Below are 14485 nucleotides of genomic sequence, written 5' to 3'. Positions count from 1 at the left end.
AGGTGGAGAGGGGAGGGACTGAGATACCTGGGAGTGGAAGTATTTAGTGCCGTCAGCTCAGACTCATTTTATAGCAGCAGAGCAGGAAGGTGGAAACAGGGTGAGTGTTCATACAACATTATTCTTGTTTTTCTGTCAGAACCTGAGCCAGTTGTGTGTCTGTGAACTGCTGAGGAAAGTCAGACTTAACTCAGATTTTTGATTTATCTGTGGATACAAAGTCTGAGTAAAAACTTCTATTAATTATTTGTGTTGTGCTTTCAGTAATCAGCTGTCAGGAGATTGGGGTTGATGGGGTTAGCAGCTCTGCTGATACAGAAACATTAAAACCTGTTGAATGTTAGTTCAGTAATTTAGACTCTGCTGTCACCTGCTGGTACAGCACCTCTCTGCATCAAACACAAGCATCAGACTGATTTAAGAATTTCATTCAAGTGGACATCAAACAGCCTGATTGTATTTATATTTCATGCACTGCAGAACAGGAAACAGAGCTGACTGTGGAACATTGGACGCTTTCTCAGGTTAACATCTAAGAACTGTTGTCTTATCCACATTTCAATGTGTTCACCTTAAAGCTGTGGTTTCAGGATGATTTTATCTTTCTGGTGTTGTTTGGTGTTGTTGCTGCCAGCGTGAATAAAAACAACAGCAGTTCCTTTATTCCAGAACTAACAGTTGGTGGAACGTAAGCTAACTGAGACTTCAGCTGTTGTGTTTTTCTGAAAGAATGAAAGGATCTAACAGTTCATTAGCATCCTTAACATTAACAGTTTCCATGTGGTGGTGCTTTAACTCAAAGATGGCTGTCTTTAACTGAAAGAAGTGTGAGCAGTGTCCCACTTCAAAATGACATTAAGTTCATCCCAGCAGCAGCAGGAGGAGCATTAACTGGACTCTGCACACAAATACTGCAAACTAACACAGCTCCTGTGACGGCCAATCAGAACTCCTGTTGTTGCTCTGATACATTTGTGTAACTGTTTTCCTTCAGGTTGCCAACACTGCCTGACTTTAACAGAGAGCCACGATGACAGCAGTGGACCTTTTCAACACTCTAGAGGATTTAATAGATGAGGAATTCAAGAACTTCAAATGGTATCTGAAGCAGCCCGACATCCTGGAAGGCTACGAACCCATCAAAGAATCCAAGCTGGAGAAGGCAGAAAGGCGGGACACAGTGGACCTGATGGAGAACACCTTTAACCTTGATGGAGCTCTGAAGGTGACCAAGAAGGTTTTAGAGAAGATAAAAAGGCCAAACACCAGCTCAGGACCAGAAGGTCAGTCACACTTTATTTATTTGTATTCCAGGTAAAGAGTAGGTTTACACAACATTGACAACACGATCCTTGTAAAGGAACAGTGTCTCCAAGTACAGATTGTATTTACCAAAGAGTAAAACTGGAGGCCTGATCTGGTTATTATGAGAGAATGTTAAGTTATCAATCATTGCTATTTGAGAGGACAGAGGCATGATGGAGCCACCTGATTTCATTCTCTTTTATTTAACCCTTTGTGTAAAACACTGGGAGATATTAAGGTGCCTGAGTAACCTGGATGGTTTTATGCTCATGTGTCCCTATGTGTTGTGTTCATGTGACCCCATGATAATCAGCAGGACTACATACTGACACTCCCACACAGACACACACACCAGAGTCTCTCAGGATACAGCCCCAGCAGGCAGCAGCCCCCCGTCCCTGCATTAATGCCACCGTTGGTTTTAAGAGTCCCTTTTGTCCCACTTTAGAAGTTATAGTTCAACATTTGGTTCCTGCTTTGGGATTCTAGCAGTTTATTTCACTTTCTACCAACTAACCTCATACAGGTTATCTGTTAGGGAAGGCACTATTCAGGGGAAAGAGGATGGTGGAGCTACTTTTAGACTAGTGAACTTCTAATTTCCATTTAATTGACTGTGAAGTTAGCGCGGGGGGGTACGCACCCGGTGGGATTTCGGATGGGTCCAGGGTACAGATTTTTGCACGCACACTAGTGATTAAATGTTTGGTATAAACCACCCACATGATTTTTGTTTGTGTTTGTTCAGGAAGTCATTCTGAAGTTTGTCAACAAAAACTTAAATCTAACCTGAAGAAGAAGTTCCAGTGTGTGTTTGAGGGGATTGCTAAAGCAGGAAACCAAACCCTTCTGAACCAGATCTACACAGAGATCTACATCACAGAGGGAGGAACTGCAGAGGTCAATAATGAACATGAGGTCAGACAGATTGAAACAGCATCCAGGAAACCACACAGACCAGAAACAACAATCAGACAAGAAGACATCTTTAAAGCCTCACCTGGAAGAGATGAACCAATCAGAACAGTGATGACGAAGGGAGTGGCTGGCATTGGAAAAACAGTCTTAACACAGAAGTTCACTCTGGACTGGGCTGAAGACAAAGCCAACCAAGATATACAGTTCACATTTCCATTCACTTTCAGAGAGCTGAATGTGCTGAAAGACAAAAAGTTCAGCTTGGTGGAACTTGTTCATCTCTTCTTTACTGAAACCAAAGAAGCAGGAATCTGCAGGTTTGAAGAGTTCCAGGTTGTGTTCATCTTTGATGGTCTGGATGAATGTCGACCTCCTCTGGACTTCCACAACACTGAGATCCTGACTGATGTTACAGAGTCCACCTCAGTGCATGTGCTGCTGACAAACATCATCAGGGGGAAACTGCTTCCCTCTGCTCGCCTCTGGATAACCACACGACCTGCAGCAGCCAATCAGATCCCTCCTGAGTGTGTTGACATAGTGACAGAGGTCAGAGGGTTCACTGACGCACAGAAGGAGGAGTACTTCAGGAAGAGGTTCAAAGATGAGGAGCAGGCCAGCAGAATCATCTCCCACATCAAGACATCACGAAGCGTTCACATCATGTGCCACATCCCAGTCTTCTGCTGGATCACTGCTACAGTTCTGGAGGATGTGTTGAAGACCAGAGAGGGAGCAGAGCTGCCCAAGAGCCTGACTGAGATGTTCATCCGCTTCCTGGTGGTTCAGTCCAAAGTGAAGAATGTAAAGTATGATGGAGGAGCTGAGACAGATCCACACTGGAGTCCAGAGACAAGGAAGATGATTGAGTCTCTGGGAAAACTGGCTTTTGAGCAGCTGCAGAAAGGCAACCTGATCTTCTATAAATCAGACCTGACAGAGTGTGACATCGATATCGGAGCAGCCTCAGTGTACTCAGGAGTGTTCACACAGATCTTTAAAGAGGAGAGTGGACTGTACCAGGACCAGGTCTTCTGCTTCGTCCATCTGAGTGTTCAGGAGTTTCTGGCTGCTCTTCATGTCCATCTGACATTCATCAACTCTGGAGTCAATCTGCTGGCAAAACAACAAACAAAATCCCTTATGTCTAAATTATTTAAAGACAAACAGAAACTGAAACATCTCCACCAGAGTGCTGTGGACAAGGCCTTACAGAGTCCAAATGGACACCTGGACTTGTTCCTCCGCTTCCTCCTGGGTCTTTCACTGGAGACCAATCAGGATCTCCTACGAGGCCTGCTGACACAGACAGGAAGTAGCTCAAAGACCAATCAGGAAACAGTCCAGTACATCAAGAAGAAGATCAGTAAGAATCTCTCTGCAGAGAGAAGCATCAATCTGTTCCACTGTCTGAATGAACTGAATGATCGTTCTCTAGTGGAGGAGATCCAACAGACCCTGAGTTCAGGACGTCTCTCCACAGATAAACTGTCTCCTGCTCAGTGGTCAGCTCTGGTCTTCATCTTACTGTCATCAGAAAAATATCTGGATGTGTTTGACCTGAAGAAATACTCTGGTTCAGAGGAGGCTCTTCTGAGGCTGCTGCCAGTGGTCAAAGCCTCCAACAAAGCTCTGTAAGTACAGACAGAGTCGGACTTTTGTATTATTAGTTAAATACTCTGCTGTCTGCTTTATTTGTTATTGTATTAATAACACAAATGTTATTCTGTCATTATTAATGTTGATTGTTGTCTCTCCAGACTGAGTGGCTGTAACCTCTCCGAGAGAAGCTGTGAAGCTCTGTCCTCAGTTCTCAGCTCCCAGTCCTCTAGTCTGAGAGAGCTGGACCTGAGTAACAACAACCTGAAGGATTCAGAACTGAAGCTTCTGTCTGCAGGACTGGAGAGTCCACACTGTAAACTGGAAACACTCAGGTCAGATCAAGTTAGTTTGTCTTCAGTCATTTGAAATATGTTTCTAAACTATCACCTCCTTGCAGGGTAAACAGTTTCTCTCATGTCAGAATTTCGGAATCATTAAATTTGGTCATCAGGATTTCAGATTTCAGAAGCTGCTTTCACCCTCAGAAAAACAACACTGGGTCATCCTGTTGTTCCTGATATTTAGGGACGTCCCCGACTGCCGATGTTCTGAGTAGATAATTAGTCGTTAGTTAAAGTCAATAATCGACTGCTCATTGAATGTTTATGATATTACTTTAATTATTTAAATAAATATACATGACAGCGGCCTGTTAAATGCTAACAAATAAATCAGTAATGATTGTGAATCAGAACAACCAACAAGGAGACCGAACATTTAGTTCATTTATTCCAACCTAGTGTAACATCACACAGTCTGGTTGTTCAACACACGGAATAAATAACTTCCAACTTCACTCTAACAAATCCTGTAGGACATATCGATACGATGGATGACGTTAACAGTTACTGACTAATTAACTGGCTACAAACTCGCTGCCTTCACTCCTCTTCCTCCTCCTCCTGAACGCCGATGGTGTCAGAGGCTGTGTTCGGTCCCGGTGTCAGCTCAGCTCACTCTCCTCACTCTAGCAAAGCTATCGCCCCGCTCCCTGGCAGACCAAAGCTCGCGGTGTAAACAAACCTCCCCCGGTACTTTGAGCTAGCAGTCCGAGTACAGTCAGCTGATTGGCTGACTAGCTAGCGTCAGCAGCTCAGTTAGCAGTTAGCACATGCTGCAGTGCTGCGTTACAAGAGAAAAGGTCAAAGCTGCAACAATCGTCCTGGTGCTAATATCTGACTAATGAAAAGTGCGTCGACTGTGACTCTTCTCATCGACTAACAGTTTACTCGACTTATATTGATTAAACATTTTCATACAACAAAAGTCAACCTTGTTATATGAACTAACATATGTTTTGTCTGTTATACCAATGTTAATCTTGTTAAATGAACTAATGTAGCTTTTGTCTCTTCTGAGCTGATATGAGCGGAGTAAATAACAGGTACATATGGGGCCCTATCTTGCCGATCTGAAACGCAAGTATCAAACGCAAAACGCAAGTAGCTTTGTGGGCGGAATTTACAATTTGACATTTTCTCAAGTTAGCAAAAAGTGTGCTAGCAACATTACAGTAATGTTGCATTACTTTTGATTTATTTTTTGAAATGCATGTGTCCAATGTTATAACAGTGTTTTAAAATGGTGTTAAAATGCATATTGTTGGTTTCATGGCATATGTTTTTGCATTTTTACAAATATGTTTTTAAGTTGAATTGTTTGACGTAGAATTTTAAAACTTAAAATGAAAAAAAAAAGTTGTGCACAAATCCCAAAACATTGCTTGAGGGCTATTATTTTTTGTTGAACGTTAAACCTTATATGACAGAAATGCCCACATTTTGAAGGACTATTTGTGAACTTTTTTTTTGCGCAAATCTAAAATGGGTTGGTCTGAAGTAGCTACATTAGTCATAGGTGTGGTTTGGGCGTAACGTGCAATAAACCAATCAGAGCTTCATCTCACATTCCCTTTATAAGCAGGCGAGCTTGTTCCATGGCGGATTGCTATTATAACAGCGGATTGGCCAGGCGCACGCCAGGAGCGGTTCACAGCCGAGGACCGACGTTCTCGTCAGGGCCGTAAAATACCGAGAAGTGTCATTATTAACATGAAATAAATGTAACACAGCCATGCAATAAATCAAAACAATGTAAACAATGTAAGGAAGAAGACCCTGGCCTCGGGAGCAGTGCGCACGGGCCGAGCAGTGCGCAACGGCCAGCTGAGGAGGGAGCAGCGCAAACACCAAGGTGCAGAGGATCCAGACCCACTACACGCCGGAGGACCACCCGTTCCTGCAGCAAACCGGGTTTGACTTGCTGGAGCGGGAGCTGTCCGGGATGCGGCAAAGTATTAATGCCCGTCCTGACCGGGTGGCGATGTTGCTGCTGCCTCTCAGGCACATCTCCTCAAGTCTGCGCCCTTAAAATAGCATCTGAATAAGCACCACTGACTTTAGACTAGGTTTTTCCTGGTCCGTGGCGGAATTGTTTTCTGAAACAGCAAAATTGCACCAGGGAACGTTTGCGCCGGAACACGCCTCCTCTTTTCGCTGAACTGCAAGTTCATTCCCTAATTTAAGGACGTGCGAATTGGGAAAATTCCAATGTGCGTCAAGTGCAAAATAAGAATTATACAAGCGCCAGTCTACAAAGTCAATTGCGCTGAGTGCAAGATAGAGCTCTTAGAGTCTTTCATTAACAGCAATGCATGTAGGAGACTACAGAACTCCCATAACAATGAAGACATGCTGAATTCCTCTGGACCAAACATTATACCAGATCTAAACTATCATCATCGTGTAAACACTGCCATATTGTGGAAATGTCAGGAAATAAAACAGTTCACAAATAGTCCTTCAAAATGTGGGCATTTCTGTCATATAAGGTTTAACTTTCAACAAAAAATAATAGCCCTCAAGCAATGTTTTGGGATTTGTGCAAAACTTTTTTTTTCATTATAAGTTTTAAAATTCTACGTCCAACAATTCAACTTAAAAACATTTGTAAAAATGCAAAAACATATGCCATGGAACCAACAATATGCATTGTAACACCATTTTAAAACACTGTTATAACATTGGACACGTGCATTTCAAAAAATAAATCAAAAGTAATTACTGTAATGTTGCTAGCACACTTTTTGCTAACTTGAGAAAATGTCAAATTGTAAATTGTTTGTAAATTAGTGTTCCATTTTAAGTAGGCTATATCCATTAATTGTGACTTTATTCTATTTAACATGTGGAGTAAATGTGTGTAGTATGTTCGTGTATGACTGCTCCACATTTTTTGAAAACCAGTGTGTACAACTGCCTTTGTAACAATTGTCCATGTGGTAAAATCTGTGTGTGTAATGTAAGTGTATGAGACTTTAACTTAGCCAACAATTCATTCTCAAGTCTACTGAGCAAACTGAATAGTCCTGAACAACTTCTAATTTTGAACTTTCCAAGTCAAACACAAAAAAATCTGCATTGCAGATATGGAAAAATACCTGGCTTCCATGAGTCTGTTTTCAGCTCATTCATCCCATGAGCTTGTTCTTCAAGAACTGTGCCTTGGATGACAACCTCTGCCCATCCAGATTCATGAGAATCTTTTGCAGGACTTCAAAAGTGCATTTGAGCTCGGGTGGGTAGCTTAGGTTCAAACAGTATATCAGTCCGAATAACAGAGCACAAGCAATCGCAATGCTCCCCAAACCGGTGAGAACCTCCACACCTTCAATCAGGACACCTCTGTCCTCTGGGTCATCTCCAGGCTGTGCATCCTGCTGCTGTATGACATACACTCCCATCACAGTTTGCTCCATGGCTTCAGTGTTGGCCTCAGTGTTCTGTGAAGTAAAATATGACAATAAATACATTTGTTTGAGTCTAGATATGGGTGGCAGGAGACTGGAAGCAAAAAAAGGTAAATATGCTAATTGCTGATCATAACATTATAAAAACATTTCCAATTGTATGAATAAAAGCCCAAATTAATCAGTACAATTGGAGATGTACGAGAATAATACAGATGCACCCATTACAAAAAGTAAAAAGTGAAATGAATTGAATGAAATGCAGTGAATTACATATCACGCAAGTAAATGTATGAAATATGTGCTGTAAGTCTACATCTTTGTCACACCTAGTGAATGTAACTCACCATGTATTCCTTCACAAGTTTCTCATGGTTTTCATTGAGGGAGATGCACAAGGACTTGAGGATGCATGCTGGTCTTGTATGTATTGTGTCATCCTGGGGGAAAAAAGGGAATCCATGAGAATATTTAGCTTTTTAGGTAGCAGTTTGAAAAAAGAACTGTGGTAGACAATACTTAAGTCTCAGGAGACCAAAAGGCAAGTACTCATCTATTCAAGATCTCAACCAAATCAGACACAAAATGAGGCAGCCACACACACTGTTTTTTCATTCTGATCAAGAAGTTCACCATATGAATTTATCAATTACTTAATAATCTCAGAGAGACGCTGTAATTGGTTTAACAACATGATTGTGTTTTGATATGGTAAAAACAACTTAAGACTTTTGTCTACCATATGTGTAGATATTTTTGCTCATGCAAAGGTCATGATAGGGGCATAAAAAGTACTTTATGAGCACAGGTCTAACCATTTTAATACAAACCTTGGAGACAGCCACCATGATGTGTCTCATTTTTCCTCCAGCCACCACACCTTTGCATCAAAAGATCTCCATCATGCGTGGCGTGTATCGGTCTAGCTCACAAAAGAATGTAGATAGCAGCGGTACAGTCGATATGTGCAGGAACTCCTTGTCGATCTGAAAAACATGAACAACGCACTTATGACTTGCACTGTCAGAGCATGTTATGTTTCCACTTACGTAGAAACATTAACACTGACAACCAACAAAGAAGAACTCAGGAAGACGTGAGACAGTCAAAGAAATGGGATTTATTTACAATATTTAAGTGAAAAGGTAAACAACGAATGTAGGTTTGAACAATGTGGGGGGAAGAGGGACCTGTGGGGTTTGTGCCAAATAAAACAAAGTACAATCATAAAGGGCCTAGCTCAACCTTATCTGTGTGAAAAGAAAAGGAAACAAAAGGCCTGACTGTCTTGCCTACAAAAAGCATCTACAAATAATAAAAGTACAACAGTGGCAACAACCCATAACCTGGTGTGACAACAGTTTCTTTCTACGTGTGTAGATGTAGAGGGTACCCCAGTCTTACCTCAGTCCCTAGTCCCTAGTCCCCACCACAAACCTTCCTGCCCAACAAAGCAAAGTCAGAGAGAGAGAAAAACAAGAGAGAGGCTTTTCAAAGGTCACTCCGTCTCTGATTAAATAGTAAGAAACCTATATTTCACGTAGTTATATGTGAAAAACATTACGGCTCTACGCGACTTTCCCGCCTACGTCGCACCCTTCAAAGTCAGCAAACTCGCGTGGAGAAACAGTGATAACTACCAGATACTCATGAAACACACCTCATTCAAAGTCGACAGAAACCAAATAAATCTTACAAAAACCGCCAGGTTAGCCACTGTTTCAATAATAAACGACTAAGTTGGAAAAAAATTCTAATTCACCAATTCAATTACATGTGAAAACATTCTGGCTCTACACACGGTTCTCTGTTATATCGCGCTCCTCAAAGTCAGCAAACTCCACTGCTAAATCATTTTTTTGAAACCACGCAGATAACCAGGAAACACACCTCATTCAAAGTTGACAGCAACAAAATAAAATTCACTAAAACAATTCAAATATTTCTCACAAAATACTATTTATCACTTACACTGCTGACCTGAATACATTTATCAAGAGATATGTGAATTACTTACCTCACTATCAAGTTTAGGATGGGTGGGCGTGATGATATCAGAGTCGCTGGTTTGATGGACCTCATTCTCATTGGATTGCCATGAATGAATTTAACCCATCAGAATTTTCTTTGAGTCATGTACAACAAACAAGAATGAAGTATTTAATGGACATAATCATGATTTATTCATGTAATGTAAGCATATTATTAGTTTGCTAATCAAACACATGCCCTAGTGATTTTTTTGAGTGTATCTGTAGTAATAATAATATAATAATAATCATAATAATAATAATATCAGTAATATTGAGGCTCCACCAGGATCCATGAGAACCTGCGAGATGAGAAAGCACAACAACTCCGGGGAAGAAGTGAAGTTAGTAACATGCATTAATGGGACATGAATGAGTGCAGAAAGAGAGAGGAAGAGAGGAGCTCAGTGCACCATGGGAAATCCCCTGATAGTCTAGGCCTATAGCAGCATAACTAAGATGGTTCAGGACTCACCTGATCCAGCCAGAAATAAAGAAGGTCGAACACAGACTGCAAACTTTAGTCTCCACAGGGACCATCTGCTGACAGTTTGATGGTTCTTTATTTTTACTTTAGAGAGAAACTGATGTGAAACAATCAGAACAGTAATAGTTTTATAACTCTTTTCTTTGTCCTCTCTACCGCCGCGCTCTCTCTCTCATTCACTCTCTATCTCACTCGTCCTCTCAACTCATTTGCAATCTCTCTTCCTTTCTCTCGCTCTTTTTCAATAAACGAGTCAGGTAGACAGCAGCAAGGCCTGAAGTACTCTAATGCTGCAGAGATGCCTACAAAGCTTGTTCTCCAGATGTATCAAAACATGTTTGATTGGTAAAGACTCCAACAAATTTCACTTAATCATGATTTTAACATCCCTCGTCCTGATATTGATACTGCAGTACTTCCTGTATACTGTACTGTGCACTGAAGTTCCAGAAGTTCTCGTTCACTGTTAACCCTTATACCTTGCAAGGGACATTTTCTCTTTTTAACTTTTATCAGTGCGATCATTCTGGGTGTGTTAATGCATAAGCTGTCACTCCCTTCAGTTTAAATCACAAACACAAGACGTTCCTTTTATGCACGGGCATTTATTTGCCCGTCGGTGTGGTCAGTCATGCAGTGAGAACTAGATGACTTGAAATAAACCAATCATAAAATGAGTTTCATGTCATACAAAGCATTTCCAAAGAGAATAAACATCAAAGAAATATCTGACAAACATAAAAATATCTTACATTAGACATTACACATCAATTAATTGAAACACAGGTAATATTAAACGTGAGCATCTTAAACAGGTGTAAACATAATGTAAACATCACTCTGCATACCTCATTGGCCACGTTAACTCAAGGGGAGTCAGAAAGGAAACTTCAGGCGTCGAGTCTCATCCTAATCTCTGTCGCATTATTAAGCAGCTTCATAATATCATCTTCTATTAACATGTCAGGTGCTCTGTTACTCGTGTGCTGTGTAGAGTGCGTCTATATAATGACATACATAACATAACAACATTATTTCCACTATTGAATACACATCTCTCTCTGTGTGTATGTGCACGCTCTTAACAGAAATATGATCTATCAGGATGTAAATTATTTTAATTTTTGACTCAAAAGTATAAAATGAACTTAAACTGTATAACTGTCTCTGACGGCAGCTACATAAGCTCTGGCAAGGTTGTTGTTGTTTTTTTATTTAATATCAAACCCTATATTAAGTATATATTGATGTAAATAGGCTTTAAAACTCAATTCTTCATACTTAAACACCAATTTTTGACCTCAGGGCCGTTGCACTGAAAATAATGCATCCTACTGTATCAAGTCCATTGTTTACTTCAGTTTTACCATTTTCCAGCAGACTGAGCCTGTATAGAGTTTGCCCTATTGGGGAAATGCATGTAATGTCCCTGGTTTCCACTAGAGACACTATTGCCTATATTATTAAGCACTGAAGCAGATCTATGCATCACAAATGCTGTTTGTATGTTGATACGGATGTCACAGAGTGGTGTGAGCAATGTGTGTGTGTGTGTGTGTGTGTGTGTGTGTGTGTGTGTGTGTGTGTGTGTGTGTGTGTGTGCAGGCTAGAGATAAAAATCATATTGTACTGCAGGTCACATTTTGCCTTCTCTCTCTCTCTAATGTTGCGTTGTGTTGTGAGTATTTGCCTTGCGTTGAGTTTGCACAAGTTTACTCGCGGGATCATTTCTATTTGACTTTTAATGTAAATTTTAACATTGGCCCTTTAATCCACAACAGTGGTATGATCCTAAAACATGTTTGATTCTCTCTGAAGCTCTTCATCATTTCATTTCCATCTTTCTCTCATGATCCTCTGAATACAAACAGAAACATATTTTCTTCTCTATCAGACAATAAACATATCAGCTTGTACCAAACCTTTCTGATGATATGTGAACTGAATATTTACACTCAAGATGACAGCATTTTATCTTTAATAGTGGAACCTTCAATCACTTTCTGTGGCTTTTTCTTTGTGTTTGGCTGCACAACATGAGTTTGTATAGATGGAGCCACTGGTGGAGCTGGCAGAGGTTAAGAGCTGAAGTCACTACGTCTTTATTGAAGCAGCAGCACGTTGTCATTAATATTAATGAGAGCTCTTTTTCACTCTTTGTATTTTACAGTTTGCAACCTGCATCCTGTTGGGTTCAGGTGTTTGGAGTTTCCATTTTCTAAACTTGTACATTGTAAACCTTCTTCAGCTCTGAACAGATTATTAAACACTGAATGATTTCAAGCAGGAACATTGTCTTCTAAACTCACATCTTTTATTCTTTATTCAGATTGATTAACTGCTGGTTGTCAGAGATCAGCTGTTCTTCTCTGGTCTCAGCTCTGAAGTCCAACCCCTCCCATCTGAGAGAGCTGGACCTGAGTGACAACAAGCTGAAGGATTCAGGAGTGAAGCTGTGTGGTTTTCTGGAGAGTCCACACTGTAGACTGGAGACTCTGAGGTCAGACACCATGTTTTCTTTCTGTGCTGAGATGAATGTGATGTTAAGTTGTGCTGACAGTAAAGTGCAGACATAAGGCTGATATTATACTGATCCACACTGAGTATCTGAATGCTAAAGGCTGTTTTCTTCTTCAGTGGTTTAGTCCATTGACTGTGGCAGAGCAATGTTGAGCTCCACATTTAAAACCTTCATATAACAAGAAGAATCTACACTGAATAATTCACTCTTTATTTCCATCTTATATTCCCCATCATGTGTTTTAAAAGAAATGATGACAATAAATACAATGAATCAATCAATAATCTCTATTTCAACTATCAGACAATAACTAATAGATTCACTTTTTACTTTTTCCAACATTTGTTTGTTGTTTGTTCACATTTCCCCTAAATTCATCCTTTTTTAAATAATCTTTTATTTACTGTGACATCAAACTGAATCCACATACAAACAACATATAGGCCCCTCACCTCCCAGCAATACAGGGCTGGGAAGATAGTGTCAAGGAGGACATAATAATCATATATTATATACATTTATATAATTATATATTATATATTATTATTATTATTCATTATTGTATGTTGTATCGTTATTATTATTAAAATAATTTATATGGTCATATTGTATTTATATTTTATAATTTATATTATTTATTTACTATTTTTAATATTATTTATTTATTCTTGTAATAATTGTTATTTTATTATTATTATTTATTACTCTTTATTGTTATTGACATTATTTTTATCATTATTATTATTATTATTGTAATATGTTCATTATTATTATCATATTATTATTATTTATTAATATCATTAATATTAGTATTTTATTGTTGTTAATTGTTATTAAATATTAATGTATTATTATTTATTGTCATTAACATTATTATTATCACTATTATTATTTAATATTATTAATATTATGAGTATATTTCATTATTATTGTTTTATTATTATTTTAATTATTTATCATCATCAACATTATTATTGTTAACATTATTATTATTATTATTATTATTATTATTATTTTTAACTTTATTATTATTTTATTAACATTATCATTATTATTATTATTATTATTATTATTATTGTTATGATTATGATCAGCTGGTGCCGTTGTCATTGGTTACCACGTTGGTTTCCATGGTTTTGATTGGCTACGTCATTAACAACGAGCCTCCTCCACACGCGGCTCACCTGCTGATGTAAAAACAGAATCGCAGGTGGAAAAATGAGACAAAGACAAAATGAACACAATGACAAAGTCACTCTACTCATTTTAGAGAAAAGCTCATTGATTAGGACATAGTAATGTTGATCTCCACATTTAAAACCTGAACACATCTGATTGGATTATAAATGATTTTATCTTCATCTTTTATTCTTTATTCAGATTGATTAACTGCTGGTTGTCAGAGATCAGCTGTTCTTCTCTGGTCTCAGCTCTGAAGTCCATCCCCCTCCCATCTGAGAGAGCTGGACCTGAGTTACAACAACAACCTGAAGGATTCAGGAGTGAAGCTGCTGTGTGGTTTTCTGGAGAGTCCACACTGTAGACTGGAGACTCTGAGGTCAGACACCATGTTTTCTTTCTGTGCTGAGATGAATGTGATGTTAAGTTGTGCTGACAGTAAAGTGCAGACATAAGGCTGATATTATACTGATCCACACTGAGTATCTGAATGCTAAAGGCTGTTTTCTTCTTCAGTGGTTTAGTCCATTGACTGTGGCAGAGCAATGTTGAGCTCCACATTTAAAACCTTCATATAACAAGAAGAATCTACACTGAATAATTCACTCTTTATTTCCATCTTATATTCCCCATCATGTGTTTTAAAAGAAATGATGACAATAAATACAATGAATCAATCAATAATCTCTATTTCA

General features: G+C 39.2%; 1 protein-coding gene across 1 annotated transcript; it reads left to right on the top strand.

Moving 5' to 3' along the window:
* The first annotated feature begins 24 nt into the window (after positions 1-24).
* LOC127360722 (NACHT, LRR and PYD domains-containing protein 12-like) lies at positions 25-14463 on the top strand. Its single transcript, XM_051395201.1, is given in 7 exon segments — positions 25-100; positions 995-1283; positions 2054-3857; positions 3984-4157; positions 12420-12590; positions 13992-14052; positions 14054-14463. Coding segments are annotated over 6 exon segments (2655 nt in total). The 5' UTR covers positions 25-100; positions 995-1030; the 3' UTR covers positions 14246-14463.
* Positions 14464-14485: the final 22 nt, after the last annotated feature.

Source organism: Dicentrarchus labrax, unplaced genomic scaffold (genome assembly GCF_905237075.1).
Source record: "Dicentrarchus labrax unplaced genomic scaffold, dlabrax2021, whole genome shotgun sequence".
Classification (NCBI taxonomy): domain Eukaryota; kingdom Metazoa; phylum Chordata; class Actinopteri; family Moronidae; genus Dicentrarchus; species Dicentrarchus labrax.
This window is presented reverse-complemented; position numbering and strand designations above follow the sequence as displayed.